The sequence below is a fragment of the Cydia pomonella genome, chromosome 4, assembly GCF_033807575.1.
Source record: "Cydia pomonella isolate Wapato2018A chromosome 4, ilCydPomo1, whole genome shotgun sequence".
Taxonomy (NCBI): Eukaryota; Metazoa; Arthropoda; class Insecta; order Lepidoptera; family Tortricidae; genus Cydia; species Cydia pomonella.
Genome location: NC_084706.1, coordinates 1,423,923 through 1,440,604, shown reverse-complemented (window position 1 = coordinate 1,440,604; position 16,682 = coordinate 1,423,923). Strand labels below are relative to the sequence as shown.

Here is a 16,682-nt window from a genome sequence, read left to right as displayed (position 1 = left end):
TAATTAACATAGTTAGAAAAAGACGGGTAGTCTATCTCGCCGCGAGATACTCTCGCGCCAATCATGTGCTAAGCCTTCTGAATGAGAACTTATCGTTATCGTATCTCATTCTTCATCACAGGTACGAATACAATTACTAGTAGGGGAGAGTGGGTAACAGCGGATCACGGGTCACAGCGGATTATTCGCTATAATTCTTACGTCTGATGCTTTACGCACACAAGCAAACGCGTGGCTACTGCTCGTCGATACCCCCCTCTCACGCGCCAGTCGCCGCCGCGCTCGCCGAGCGGAATCATGTGCTGTCACACGCAGACCAGTAGGTAAGTACGAAAGTATTTTTTTACGTAATTTAGAAATTTGTCGTATTCCCAACCCTTTAATAAATATAAATGATAGTCGTATGTTTTGAACTTGTTATTTGATAAATCCGTTGTGGGTAATGTAATTTTGGCTTGGGTATAAGTAGTTATTTTTTAAATATTTTTTTGTGTCGTACCGGCCTATGGGTCACAGTGAATAATTTTCATTTGGGTCACAGCGGAATGTGATCCAGTGTGACCCAAGTGGAAATTACATAAATAGCGTAAAATTTAAATGGATTTGTTCTTCTTCGTAGGTAACAATGCCTTGCAATAGGGTACGAAATACCAATATCTGCAACATCAAAAAAAAGAAATTTTTTGCAAGAAAGTTCTAGTGACGATGAAGATCAAATAAGTATTTATTCTGAAGAAGAAGCAGCTTTTGAAGATGAAGAAGATAATAATATGACGATAGACCCTGATAACTTTCCTGCACTGAAAGGCTTGCCTGTGGAAGGTGATTTTATTTTAGTAGAATTCGAAGTGAAACGAAAACGATTTTTTTATGCGGCTAAAGTTATTGGTCAAAAACAAAATGAGACTGAAGTCAGTTTTCTTAGAAAATCTGACAAAACACCAAATAATTTTATTTGCCAAATGTGCCAGATATTGGCACGGTAGCGCTGCATGATATTAAGATGATTTTACCAAAACCTACGTTTTCTGGGACTACAAAGAGGAAGCAAGGCATGTACAACTTTAACGTTGATCTTTCTAACATTAATTTACGCTAATCTAATTTAATTTGACCTCAAACCGAATCTCAGACAATTTTGAGATATCAGAAAATGAAAATATTTGTTTTTATAGTTTATTTTTTGTTAACGATTACTGAAAAAGTAATAATTTTTATTTTTAATAGTTGATATATCAACAATGTTCCTATTAAAGTTTATATTAATGATTACTCGAGGAGTAAATATATTTATGTTTAATAGTTGAGTTAGCATTTAACAAAATTCTTATTAAAATGTTTGTTAATGATTACTGAAGAAGTAGGTAAATATTATGTTTATTTGAATAGCGAAGAGAACTTTGTGGAAATGAAAGGAGAAGAACTGTTGTTTATTTAAACAAAATGTTGATTAGTTTAGGTCTCTTTATACCAGCATAATTTGAAAGACTTGTTAATTTTTGATAAGACTGTGATAGAAGGCTGTCTTAGAATATAAATAAATAAATAATTATGAAGAAAATTGGTATTTTATTGAACTTTTTTTTAAAAGATCCAGTGTACCCCAAGCGATTCCCTGTCACCCATGAAAAGATCCAAAGTGACCCATCCACAGGTCACAGTGGATCATTTCCCAATTTTTAAAAAACTTGTTATAACTTGTAAATTTATGCCGTTTTTACCAATAATTGCACCTGGTTTTGTAGATTAGGGACATATCTTGTGGTTAATTATCATAGATTAATTATTTACGCATAAACTTAGGATTTGTGGAGCTTGAAAAAAAAAGTGATCCATTGTTACCCACTCTCCCCTACTGTCGACAAAAAATAATTTCGTACTTAATTTTTCATGCTTACTTTACTTGTTGTTGATTGTATAAAATGTAAGTCATAAATAAAAATAAATGTTTTTTTATTTTATTTATAAAAGTAGTTGTAAGGCTGTGGTGACAGAGTCGATAAGGCGTCAGAGGGGGTGGGGCGAGGATGGGGGTTGGTAGGTAACGGCCAACTTGAAGCGAACGGCTAGTAAAAAGTACAAACGTGAACCACCCTAACATCTAGTCAAGGTAATAATCATCAACAATTTCATTAACAACAAATTTTATCTAAATCGGTTCAGGTTAGGTAACGGAAAATTCAAACTTTAGCCAGAAGAAGCAGCACCCCTTTATTTTGTTTACCTATTAAAGTTTTATAGCTTATATCTCAACTACAAACGGGGTGCTACACCACTTAGAATTTTTAATGTTGTAGGTATAATAATTATGAAAATATTTTCTTTTCTTCTTCATAACTTATGAAAAATAAAATTAATGAAAATGAAAAATATTTACTTAAGATAAGTAGGTAAAATTAATCTTAAGTAATCTATAGAATATACAGACTTATTCACAAACTTAGTACGTAAAGAACTTATCTTAACCAGCGATGTTAGCTCGGTATCGGTGGTCCCCGCACCTAGCACCCACACGCACCTAGCTCACGCACGTTTTCTTGTGCATTTTAGTTTCTGCCATCTTGTGGGCTATATTGGAAGCTTACACTGAACATATACACTTCGCGCCAATAAACAGGGGCCTCCTGTCCTGGCCCCTACAGTTTATGCACGTTCCCTTATGAGTTTAACAAATCAAGGTGCCCCGTGGGAAAATCTTAAAAAATGTTTTGAACCCTACTAGAGGTACATACTTACTAACATATCTTCTGAAATGAGGATTAAATTCGTTCATGAATTAATTTTGTTTGCTACAATTTTACGTAAAAGAAAACAACAGAACATGTGAAGATATTTTAATTATTAACCGTCGACTAATTTGCAAATACAAAATGTATACACAGAAATATTAATCCTTCACATAAAGATTTACGAGATCTCTGTTCCAATTTACCACATAATAGAAGAGCTTGTATACTTTTTAGAGTAGGTATTTGGTTAATATTAAAGACCACATCTTAATGATCTTGCATATTTTTATTCTAACTTGTTTATATTACAGATTGCCTCAAAAACATTTTTTACGGCACTTTAAATGTATAAGCTACGCTACATCCCCGCCAAGCCAAGCCAGTCTGCAGTTCTGCAGTATGAGATAAATTTTCAAATACCTACCCCAAAATGTCTACCAGCTGTCGGACCAATACGCAAGCAATAGTTTGCGCTAAGATCAAAATTGTTGAATCTGCCGGCAAAACATAGTTTGAACTAGTTATAATAAAGATTCAAATGTAAACAGTTATTTATTCACGCATGTGAATTTTGCGCTTCAAAATATAACAAAAATAGAAAACAGCGCAACACTCGCTCTAATTGCGTCATTTTACGTAGCTGACACTTTTTGTATAGTGTAGGTGTCTGTCAAATATGAAACCAACTTCCGATGCCAACTGCCAAACATCGAGTTACCTACACAAATGTATTTAAAAAATATAGCGAATACATCACACACTAGCCGTCAGCGAATGTGGAAACTTGTAAAAACTCGAACGGATCAGCTGGCTAACACGCAGGCCAATTCGAACGTGCACCTGACATCAAATCGATATTCCATCACTTAGCTGCCATGTTGTTTGATGTCAGGACCACGCTGTTGTTGAATAAAAAAATGTACAGACAGTCAGTATCAAGTAGTAGATATAAATAGTGACGAACAAATTGGCCAAACGTATCGTAAGTATTCGTAACATCGTATCATACCTTTGTTACTTTATCAATAAGGGGTTAGTTCCCGATTCGCCGGATTCTTGTTTCGTCGGATTCTTGTTAGCCCGAAATTGTTCAGTTACAGAAGATCAAACATACATAACTATGGAAATATCGTGACCTTACCTGTATCTATTAAATAAAATAACGCTGTTCCCTTTAAAATATGAATGGAACCGATTTCTAGGATATAAACAGTGATCGGAACAATGGGAGTAAAACTTTAACTAAACTTATCAAGCGGACGTAAAAAGAGTGCTCATAGCCTTAAAAATATTCGAATATCTATGAATGTAAATATTTTTATGGCTGTAAGTACTATACTATTCCTATCCCTATGGACATTCATATTTTTAGGGCTGTATGCACTATTTTATGTCCGCTTAACAAGTTTTGTTAAAGTTTTACTCCCATAGTTCCGATCACTGGATATAAATAAGAATCTGACGAAACAAGAATCCGGCGAAACAAGAATCCAGCGAATGGGGAACTATCCAAATAAGGTCGGCATATGTATGTATGTATGTCACTTTATTGCACATAAAACAGACAAAACAAAACAAAAAAAAATTATGTATAAAGGCATATTTGGCCACTTTGGCCGCCACTATGTATTTGATGCTAATTTATGCTTTGGTTTCATCGCACCTTAATTCATTTTTACCCATTTACCAAAATTCCTAGATATCAAAAAGGAAAAGTGACAAAATCCCTGAATCTCAGAATGCGTAACATTTTTTCTCAAAATTCCACATTCCTATAATGCCTAAACTTCAAATTGACGTGATGTCATAATAGCTATGTCTCAAACTACCTACATTAGTGAGTGCTATTTTTAACCCCCGACGCTAAAAGAGGGAAATGTTTGTTGCCAATGTCTGTCTGTGTGTCTGTATGTCTGTGGCATCGTAGCTCTTCAATGGATGGGCCGATTTCCATCCGGTTTTTTTACGTGACAGCGAGTTTTCATAGAAATCGATCCACCGGTTTGAAGTGTATCACCTCTTTTCCGAGATTATTTAAGGCATTTTTGGCATAAAATGGTTTTTTTTTGCATAAAGATATAGCGTAGGGGAATTTTAAATTATTTAATTTAATAGGTATACCAAATACAACAGTGATTAGCTCCAGCAAATATTGTTCATACGACAAAGGTTATAAAATGCACTTAAGACATAGTTAAACTAAATATATTTATAAGTCCATTAGAAATTCGGCATTTCAAAACACATAGGTACTGTTTGACATTTAGGTAAAAGTAATTACGATATTCGTTAGTTTCGAGAAGGAAATAATTTGATATTTAGGCATTTTGGGACTAAGTTGTTTTGAAATTTAGAACGTATAAATACAAGGGTATTATCATATTTAGGTGCCATAAAATCAAATATTTATTAAGAGGCCGTTATCGATTTTAGTCGCAAAAATGTCAAATTGATAGATTTAGTCAGTGAAATTGTTCACCTTTTGTTTCTATTACCACGTTTTGTTATCTTACATTTGAATATATATATTTTTTAAACAGACTAACTTATTTAGTAATGATTTTTTTCCTGATGGACGTTTAGGTAAACGCGCGTAAAGCACTGATTTTAACCCTTATTTGTAAGTTTCGTAAAATATGGACTGCTAAAAATGGTTATTTTGTATTACACATATCCTGCACTTCAACTTTAATAAACCAAATTTTTGTTATTATAAATTTGAAGCAGTGTAAATGAAGTTAGACGAAATCAATTTTCTCCAGAAATTACTTCAAAACAAGTGACAGATAAATCGTCAGAGGAAAATCGACTTAAATTCAATGTATTTTTGATATTTAAACATTAAACAATCTACAACATTTGCTGAAACTGTTCTTATACATCATTTTGTATAATTTACCACCATAATTTTTTGATGATTTTTTAAAAACTGTCCCTTCTCGTCACATATTACCGGGGACGTACGCTTGCAACTTCGTTATTAATAAGCAAGATGAGTAGACGTGCTATTAGAAACCAGTGTTTGTTATTTAGATATTACGTAACAATAGGTGTACAATTTCAACGACTAAATCTATCTATTTTAAATTTTTGCTCTAAAATCGTTACCGGGCTCTTAATGCACTTATGTAGATTGTAAGCTTGATGCTTGGGACTACATGTACTTGTTATATAAATACCACCACGAGATAAGTACATGTACTTAGTCTTCAACTGAGTTTTTATAATATAAATGATACAATCTCCAGATTGCAAGATTTACGTAATGAATGCTTCGAAGGTTAAAGAAACTGCTACTGCTGCTTGCTAACCCACCCATAATGACGCCTATCTGAGTTGATAGAGATAGAAACAGACAGGTCAATGTACGAAATTCCTCATGCTGAGCGTCCTTTCTTTATAGACTGAGTCGATCTATTGGACACTTAATTTAATCCAAACCATTTTTTCATATTTTATATGGTAGGAATGGATTTAAGTACTGCTAATTTCTCGCTATCTTTCAGCCAGGGATCGAATACCGGTAAATATTTCATTCAAATTAACCTATATTTTTCAGCAACTCGATCGTTTATGTAGGTATATATTTGCATTTCATTCAGCTATTCTGTTAACTCATAGTCCTAATCTAAATAACATTTTAAAATAACGAAGAAATATTGCGAATACCTAATACAATACAATACAATACAATACAAATCCTCTTTATTGCACAGCCTCTGAAAAAATGTACATGGAAACACATAAAATACATGAAGATAGAGGTAAACAACAGGTGACCTTATCGCTACAGAGCGATCTCTTCCAGACAACCTTTAGGTAGTGGAGAAATGAAACAATATGGTAATATGCATTTTTAGCTTTACTTACCGGTAACGATCCCTGCCGGGCTGGCAGATGATTGTCGCGAGAGTATCTCGCAGCGATATAGACTACCCGTCCTTCTTTAATTAACATAGTTAGAAAAAGACGGGTAGTCTATCTCGCCGCGAGATACTCTCGCGCCAATCATGTGCTAGGCCTTCTGCTTTCCGTTATATGCCTATAGCCTATATAATTATAGAATCGGTGGCATTTTTATTACTTGAAATTTCAAAAATTACGCTTTTATCCCGCAATTAAGAAAGGGGACGGTCGCTTTTCCATACAAATGTAGTCCCCATTTTCCTCTCTGGATATTGACATTCTGGAAAATATTTTAACACAATTTGATGTATATTCACAATAGCTATACCCCATACGTTTGACTTTTTTAGATTCTTTGATTACATGTTGTAAAAAAAAGCAAAAAACGGTTTCCATAACATTTTTTAAATGCCCCTAACTCTTATAATAACTTAAAATTAGAAAAAAAATCTAACGTAGGGGCATAGCTATAGTTGATATACAAATTGGGTCAAAATATTTTCAATAAAGTTAATATCCAGAGAGGGAAATGAGGATAACATTTTAATGTAAAGGCGATTTCGCGCGGGTCCTCTATTTTCGTCCTAGTTATCTAAATTTGACAACTAAACAGAGGACTCATAAATAAATAGTAACCAACCTATTTATCCAAAGTTATGGTAATCCAAGTCATTTAATATTTATTTGACTTATTAGTATTTCTTTACCAAATTGTTACAGACTAATTTAACTTGCAATGTTTGTTTATTTGTAATATCTTTGTTCGGGTCAAATCTTGCAAGGAAAATTATACCCATAGCCTATTATTCAATTGAGCTGAAACTTCGCATAGTACAAATGTACTCGTAAGTAAGTTATGATGGACACAGCAGGTGGCCATTGGAACTCTGTGATAAAACAACGTAACCTAATCGTGTTTGGATTTATTAGAATTGCCTTGACGAGTTTGAAAAAAGTACAATCAGCGATAAAAGATGGTATCAAAAATGCAATTTTTGACAAAAAAAACTTATTACATACGTGTTTTACTTTAGTTACCAGCGTTATCGTCCAAAACAACTCATAGTTAAAGTCAAGTGATTGAGTAATCTGAACAACTAAACCGAGGACTCATATATGACGATCTGGACGATCGGGGGCTTTTTCTGGTGAGTCATCGGCGCGGTGATGTCCCTGATGACGGCCTCGACCGCCGCCTCCCATTCCAGCTGCCGCTTGTCTGAGAGCCCGTCTTTGCCGTTGAAGCGAGGCATCGTTACCTGTAACAAGAGATTACATGAGAACGTGATACGTTAGCCATCTCAAAGGGGCAATCATTGAAGGATCAGATATGATTTACTACGTACTGCTAATGTATCATATATCATATTACTTGCTACTCAATATCTGTAATAAATAACCTGTGAACAAAAAAAAGAATAACGCAAGACTTTCGGAATACATCAGCTTCGGTCAAGTTCAAGTATATTTGATTCTAACTTTACGTTGATCACATTCTGATATCGCTCGCAGCACTTTTCTGGATCCTACAATATTATTCACATAGCTTGGGTACGGTGACAGCCGTAATCTCCAAACAATTTTTAACCTTAAAACGCAAATTTGTATTAAGATGACAACTAGCTGTCACCGTACCCAAGCTAAGTGAAAAATAAATACAACCACCTATGTGGACCAAGAGAGGTCTTAAAATACGAGTAACGACACAATGTGCTCGGCAAGCCGCGACTGGATCAGATCTCGATCACTAATGGATGAAAATCTATCTAACGACCCGATTCGAACTTTAAGATACGTTTAAAATTTCTTAAAGATAGGTACGATATGGATTGGATATAAGTCAGTGTCAAAAGCAAAGAGAATTTGAAATAGAGGTGGACTGTCAAAGAAAACTTTGTAGCCAATGTAAATCTACGGCCATCCTTCGACACATGATTAAAACTTTTAGAACGTCTTTGGACTTTCACCCTTATTTCACTGATATGCGTTAAATTTGTTAAATATGAAAAACTGGTGCCAATGGTGCCATCTAATAGACCAAAGGCCAAAGGTATGGCGGCATGGATTCGAGCGAGGCGAGGTAAGATGGCGCTACTTTTTGATATTTAACAAATTTAAAATATATCAGTTAAAGAATAAGGTTCAATCCAAAGTCAAATGGCGTTCTAACAGTATTAATAATGTGTCGAAAGATGGCAGTAAATTTACTGTGGCTATAACATTTTTTTTGACAAATTTCAAATTTTCTTTGGTCCAAAGTGATGTTTTTGTTTGAAGAAACGTCACTTTTGACCCTGACATCTAATCCATATCGTATCTTTAACCAATGATTGCCGTATCTTAAAGTTCAGACTGTAACACTTTAAGCTCACGAGTTTTGTACACATATTTAACGTCGTTATAAAATAATGAAAGTATATCGCGGTAGACCTGTATGTAGGTATACCTCAGGGGCGGCGGCTCCATACAACTCGATTCCCACCGGCTTGCCTAAAATTTATTGCTACATAAACCAAACTTATAAATCATCTTTAAAGTAAAAAAATTATATCCATAATGAAAACACTACGTAATACATTACCTTGGAATTGTTAACATGATTTACTAAAGCTTCACTATTGATTAATTTTCAACTAATCATAGCGAGCGCGCGAACAGAAGCTCAGCTTGACTATTCATTCATGCGCCACTACACAGATACGAAAACTCACGCACACGCTCATAAATTTTGCTATAGAGAGTGCGCGTGAATGAGCTTCAAAGCAAATCGGTCTTGTATCGAGTTATTCATTTGAGTAAAAACCTTAAACGTAAGACTATAAGGTTAATATTGGAAAAATGCACGCACATATTCATAAAGTCCGCGAGTACTGAGGGGCCTACCGCGAACACCGTAGTACGCAAATTGCGGGCAACTTTCTCTTTTACTCCAATAGCGTAATTAGGGTGACAGAGAAAGATGCTCGCTATTTGCGAACTTCGTGGTACGTGGTAGGCCTTCTGTACACGGCCGCGATAACTTCAGTTATATTACCATGCTGCTTCATTCTAATTTAAACCTTAAATACAAACAGGTAGATTTATATTGGAGTGTAATGTTTCACAATTTTGAATCGGGTGCGTTTGCCGCGCGTATGCTTAATATTGCCATACAAAAACATTGAATTGAATAAATGGGTAAAATTTTATTGTATTTTACTATCATTAATACCAATTTTTGTAAAAACCTTTTAAAAAAAGATACATTTTAATACAAAATCCAATTATCTTATGTAGTCTCATCTCAAGTTTAATTATATGATAACGAACGTTTCTTCAAAGAAAGTACTGTTTGTAGGTTTGTAGTAATAGGTTTTAGATTTCGTGGGTGAAAATGGAATTATGTTATGATAACACTCCCGTCGCGGTTGATACCAAGGCTTGTTGTTATTATTAGAGTTTTAAATGTTTTTATATGATTTTATTTAGTTTTGTGCACAAATTTATACATAAAGTTACTAAGCCCGTGAAATTTTGTATGTTTTGGTGTATAATAGTATGGCAAAGGTGGTTATTCACTAATTGCAAAAGGTTGCGCCCAAGGATACACCTAGCGCACGTTTCACTTTTATCATGAAAAAAAGTACACAATGATAAATTAGGTTTTTTTTGTTCCGCGTTGCCTAGCCAGAATTTTCACGCGCCGCTACTGGTATACCTAGGTATGTATGTGTGGATAATGGGGATAATAATATCAGCAGGGATACCTAAATGCGTTCTTTCTTACCGGGAAAAGTGCAATATCACAGTGGATGCACAGTGGAAGCGCGCGACTCCATGCGTCTTGCGCGACCTCAAGTATGGACTCGCGCGCGAGAACGCAACTCATGCTAGACGATCTGAGTAGTCAAAGCTTATACAGGAAAAAATACTTAATTTTGAGTACCAAGAGTCAAAAATTCTTCAAAATAGATCTATACTTAACGCATACGACAAAAGTTATAACTATATCGTAACTAAGCTTGCGACCATTTAGGAAAAGTTGTTGTTTACCCCTCGCGCTAATATTCAACTATTCATACCTGAGAAAGCGCAAGATTTCAAAATTGAAGCACGAGTGCAGTTAATGGTTCTTGATTGTAGCGACGAGGGTTTCAAGGCACGAGGGTTAAACAAACTTTGCCACCTAGTGAAGCACAACATTTTTCACCACAAGGACAGGCCTTATGGACAATAAGAATTGGGTTAGTATAGCGGTGACACGCACAAGAATTCGAGCCACGGCCCGTTTCGAAGGATGAGATACCATAACGATAAGTTCTGGTTTAGATAAGTTCTCATTTAGATATTGTTTATGTCGTATAATATAACTGACATAAGCGGCTCGATTCGGGCAACTAATGTCACTGTGACTTAGAAATATCGTAGATAGATCTTATTGGGATCACAGCGGAATCGACACACTTTTTCACCAACATAGCCACAGATGCTACACGGAACTTGAACTCCTCTGTAGCAAAGGCTGGTGTTTACTTGGATACAAACAATGTCAAGAAATGCAGCATGGAATTATACTTCCAATATACTGACCCCCATGAAATCATTAAAACGTTCAAGTCCTTGAAATTAAAGAATACTGAGGACGTTTGGGGGATCTCTGTGAAAGTCATGCAATCTGTAATCGACGTAGTGGCACCGTATTTGGCCGATATATTTAATGCTTGTGTTAGAGAATGTGTATTTCCCGATCTGATGAAGTACAGTAAGGTCATTCCTCTATTTAAAGCGGGCAGCAAAGATGACCTTGGAAATTTTAGACCTATTTCAATACTTCCTGTTCTCAGTAAAGTGTTTGAAAAAATTGTATTAAACCAATTGCTTCGACATTTCAACTCGAATGAACTACTTCAAGATCAGCAATTTGGTTTTACAAGAGGTCGTTCGACGACTGATGCCGCCTCTGTACTAATCAAGCACATATACGACGCCTGGGAACACTCGCTAGATGCTATAGGTGTCTTCTGCGATCTGTCCAAAGCATTTGATTGCGTGGAGCATGACACACTTCTACACAAGCTGAAGCACTACGGTATGTCAACGGAAGCTCTAAGCCTTGTTAAGTCTTACTTAAACCAAAGAACTCAGAAAGTGGTTGTAAATGGAACGGAGTCTACTGGAATGACTGTAAAGCTCGGAGTTCCACAGGGTTCAATTTTGCCGAACCTTGTAAAACATAAATGTGAGATAGTCTTATTTGCTGATGACACCTCACTAATTTTCAAAGTTGACAGGAAACTGAGCGATTATAGCCAAGTCAATGAAACTTTGGAAAAGGTACTAGAATGGTTCACAGCAAATAACTTACTTCTTAATGCGAAAAAGACGAAATGTGTCAAATTTTCGCTGCCGAATGTAAGAAAATCTGAAACTATCATCACATTAAATGGCGAAACGCTGGACCTTGTCGAGAATACGGTTTTTCTGGGCCTTACTTTAGATAGTAAACTGCAATGGGCCCCTCACATATCTGCCCTGGCGAAAAGGTTGAGCTCTGCCGCGTATGCAGTAAGAAGAATCAGGCAGTTTACTGACGTGGAGACAGCTCGCCTAGTTTACTTCAGTTACTTTCACAGTATTATGTCTTATGGCATACTGGTGTGGGGCAAAGCAGCTGACATAGAAACCATCTTCGTTCTTCAGAAGAGGGCAATCAGATCCATTTATAACATGGCTTCTCGTGACTCACTGAGAGAACGATTCAAGGAAATAGATATTCTCACAGTAGCTTCACAATACATACTAGATGTGGTAGTGTATACGCATAAGAATATAAAGTCCTTTAAGAAACTGTCTAATATCCATAGTTATAATACGCGAAATAAACATAAGTTAGTAGTCTCCAAGTTTCGTCTACAGAAAGTTAAAAAATCGTTCATGGGAAACTGTGTAACATTTTATAACAAAGTACCCTTAGAGGCATGGAACCTGCCCTATACTTCATTCAAGCAATACGTCAAAAATGCACTTCTCAAAAAGGGATACTATAAAATAGATGACTACTTGGGAGACACGGAATCATAGCCAAGTATCCAGTCTCAAAAGCTGTAATAGTTTTGCGTGCAGTGTCCCGGAGAGGCATATGGCGCTGTTGTTTCTAGCTGTTCAACCTTATGTATTAATGTTCGTTATGTTTTAGTTATTTTGATGATGACATTGACATATTAAATACATAGTAGTTATGTATTCTGTAGAACTAGTTTTAAGATTGTTAGCTTAACAGTCTCTTGACGTGAAATATGTATTTCATACAATTTTTTATTTTTGTTATTCTTTGACATTTGGAGAACCTTTACACCTCCAAATCTTATTATTGTGTATTATTATTTTTCTCAGACCGTGGGGACCTTATACATCTCCAAACTTAATGTATTAACCGTGGAGACTATACGTCTCTGTCATATTGTATAATATACTTGACTTGGTACATACTAGTTATGTACAGAATGTAGCATTAGTTTATGAGACTGCTAGTTTAACAGTCCAGATGCGGTTTATTTATTTAGTATAAATTTTATTTTGACACTTGGAGAGACTTTACACCTCCAAATTTTATTAATATTAGTACTCTGACATTGGGGACCTTTTACATCTCCAGATTTAATGTGTTTTTAACCATAGAGACTATACATCTCTATTGTATTGTAGTAATTATTTATTTTAAGATTATTATAATGTAATGTTTACCCAGGTATTGGCTGTTGTATTTATAAAATGTTGCTATGTATTTTTCATGTCACTATATGATGTTACTATAAATGTTGTATTGACTTGTAAAAGAGCCCTTGAGGCCTACTTGCAGAATAAAATTTTGAATTTTGAATTTTGAATTTGAATTTTGAATCGAAATAAACGTCAATTATGACAATTATGTTTAGTTATCGATCTTTTAAAGATCTTTCCAAGATCTTAAATGTGTCTTAATGATTATTCGAATCGGGCCGCCAATCGTGCAGTCTAACGCTACAACGTGCTGCTTGATGAGTTCGCATCACGCGCGCGATTGGTCGCAACAAGTTGCGTTAGAGTCTAACGTAGTAATTCTAATCTAATTTGATGCAAATTTTGAGTTTCCTCAGATAGTCATCGTACAGTCTAACGGTTAGACTGTACGATGACTATCTGAGGAAACTCAAAATTTGCATCAAATTACTTTTCCACTCTTGTGCATGAAATGCAACTTTCTCAACGGTTTTTGAATAATTAAAAGAGCCTTTACGAGCTGGTGTGGTGAAAAATATATTCTGCCTCATTATGCAAAGCCAGCAAATAACTTACTAAGCCTAAGTAATTCACATTAAGAAAAATAGTAGTCGCATGGCTGGCCTGCCAATACTGGAGCTTCCTTATTTTCATTTCCGCTTCCGGCAAATAAAAAAGGCATTCAAATGTCACGCTTACCATTGTGGTATTTACGCAAAAAAGTCAATAGGCAGGTATAGACTGCAAAGTGAAATTAAAGTTGAATTATAGCCATAAAGAAATGCCACGAATTTTTGACAAAAGGTAGGTATTTTTCATTTTGGATGGGTGCTTACTGTCAGTACTTCACAGGTCAAAGAGAATCCAGTGGGTTATGTTAATATCCAGACTACCTAAGATTATGTTTTATATGCCTAATGTAAGCTGATCGAAGTTTGGTGTTAAACAGCTCATTAAAGTAGTAGATTTAATTAAATTTATTGTACCTTTTTAATTATGGACTGATGTTTGATCAAAACAATTTATTAGGTATTATTCTTTTTAATTATCTATCTTCTTAGATTAGAAATTTGGAATATAAAAGTTTGACAATAATACATACAAATTATATATGAACATGTTATAAAAACCTAACCTAGGGTGCTGCCAGCAGCGGGGCAGGGCCCAAGCTGCCGGTGATCAGGGCCGCAGAGAGAGGAACCGACGTACTATACGCGCCGTGTCCTAAATTACCGCCTTCTGCATCTGACCCTTGATCCAACCACCCAGTGAGAGTCTCTCTAGGTGTTGAATGAGACTCTTCGCTATTCGCGTTCGCTGATACGACTTTCGGAACAATGATCTTCGAGTCAACATCCCACATGGCGGTTATCTCGTGGACCAAGTCTACGAGTACGTGATGTCGACGAGTACGGCCCGGCGCTGCGATAGGTCTATCAGCTAGATGTCAGGCTCACTGACTACATTAGTCCTGTCAGTGATGATAAACAATTGTAACTATTTTTTAAACATGAAAATGAATTCTAAAAATGCGTCAGTAATGTAATTTTACTGATGGAACTCATCGATAGATATATTTGTTAAAAATATTTCATCATAATAATGACAAGGATATGCGAGATCCCGGGCACGCACGGCCGTCCGCTCAGTTCTCAGCGTTCACTAGAATCGGAACACGCTAAAGCGTATGGCACCCATGTATCCGATTCGCAGTCTCGCACGTAGCTCTGACGTGCGAGCGGGATGTCGCTATAATACGCGCATAGCGTTGTCTCGCTCAAACTTCGGAGCGACGTGCGAATCGGATGCAGTGTGCCATGCGCCATGCACTGCACAGACTTTGCGATGACAAAGTATGTTGTTGTCAGCGTAACCGTCAAAAGTCGGTGCAAAATTAGCCTGGTCTGTCTATAAATCGTACACATGTAATTTTTCCTCTAATAATAAATGACCACATTGTTATTCCCGAAAATTGCACACGTGACGAGCCTCAAGAATGACGCGGCCTTATAAATCCGTACACGCGCGTCAGCTTGGATCAGCATTTCCCTCGCCTTGCAAGTAATCCATCGCCACTCTCGTAAGAACAAAAAACATCCAGAGTGGCACAATATTCCGCGACCTATAAACAATAATAAGAAGAGCAGCGTAAAATGTACCCTATCATCACACATACCTACCTATTCAGTTAATACAGAAGACTGACAGTCTTCATACAACGCCGCAAGAATCGTCAATTTACATTTCAGTAATTTATTTGCGTTTGAAAAACGTAAAATTGTACTTGACCGCAGTTAAAGTCACAAAAGTAGATTTAAAGCACAAATAAAGCATTTTAAGCCCTTAGAAAAAGTTTTAACTTCAAATGTCATGTAGATGGCGCTATTCAATCAGAATATGCCTAAAAATATACATTTATTATGTTTCAATTGAAATCTTCTGCATATGAAAGCGGCCAGGAAATTTCCGTTTAGAAGTCATAAACGCAGTATAAAGTTAAAATGGAAAAATTGTAAAAATGCAGGCGAGAACCGCAGTGTGGTATGGAGGTTCTTCGTTTGAAATATGTACTGGTATCTGCTATTAGCTCATGAAAATGTTCGCTGTAGGTATTATTGAAGTAAAAATATCACTTGCATTCTGTGTTACTTGCCGTGTTTATTTTAGTCGACATGAGTATGAGGTAAATTCCGACAATACTAAATATAGAATGACCTTATTATACGGATCTAAAATAAAGTAAAATACTACGACGAATTTAAGTAAAAGTTTCAATGACAGACATAATGAGGTCGGGAACAAGTTTTTAATGTAAATCAACGACCAGCGATGAATAACGATGTCAGTAGCAGTATTTTGCTAATTCATCTTTTGCGTGATCCCTACCACTTTTCTACCGAAGCTCTAAGCAATTATCTATCTTTCCTGTGAATGATCGTTCCAGAATTTGTTCGCGGAATTGTGCTAAATCATCTTTGTCAACGTGTTTAAGAGTCCGCAGCTAGCTCGACAGAATTTCACCTTCCCATACAAACGGAGTTGCGTTCTCATTTTAAAACTACGCGTTGGATTGTAATGAAAAAAACATACAACGACATGAAGTATATCTATGCCTGTATTTGGTTTAGATAGCTCCAGCTTATAAAACAAACGAAATAGAGTAAAACAAGTTTTTTTATGAATTCGCAGTTATTCCAACAGTTTAAGAGTATATGTCTTAGAAACAAAATAAATTCGTTGCCTTCCAAAACAGCGTTATTTAGGAAAACTATATTTGGAATGGCTCCAAAAAATTTTAGTAAAATTCCG

General features: G+C 35.8%; 1 protein-coding gene across 1 annotated transcript in view; it reads right to left on the bottom strand.

Annotated features, from left to right (window-relative positions):
• Window positions 1-2,820: 2,820 nt before the first annotated feature.
• The window catches only part of LOC133516818 (TWiK family of potassium channels protein 7), a 45,522-nt gene continuing 31,660 nt past the window's right edge, over window positions 2,821-16,682 (bottom strand). Inside the window, exon 8 of the mRNA XM_061849804.1 lies at window positions 2,821-7,894. Within this exon, the coding sequence (XP_061705788.1) occupies window positions 7,733-7,894 (162 nt within the window). The 3' untranslated portion in view covers window positions 2,821-7,732. The remainder of the gene's footprint in view (window positions 7,895-16,682) is intronic.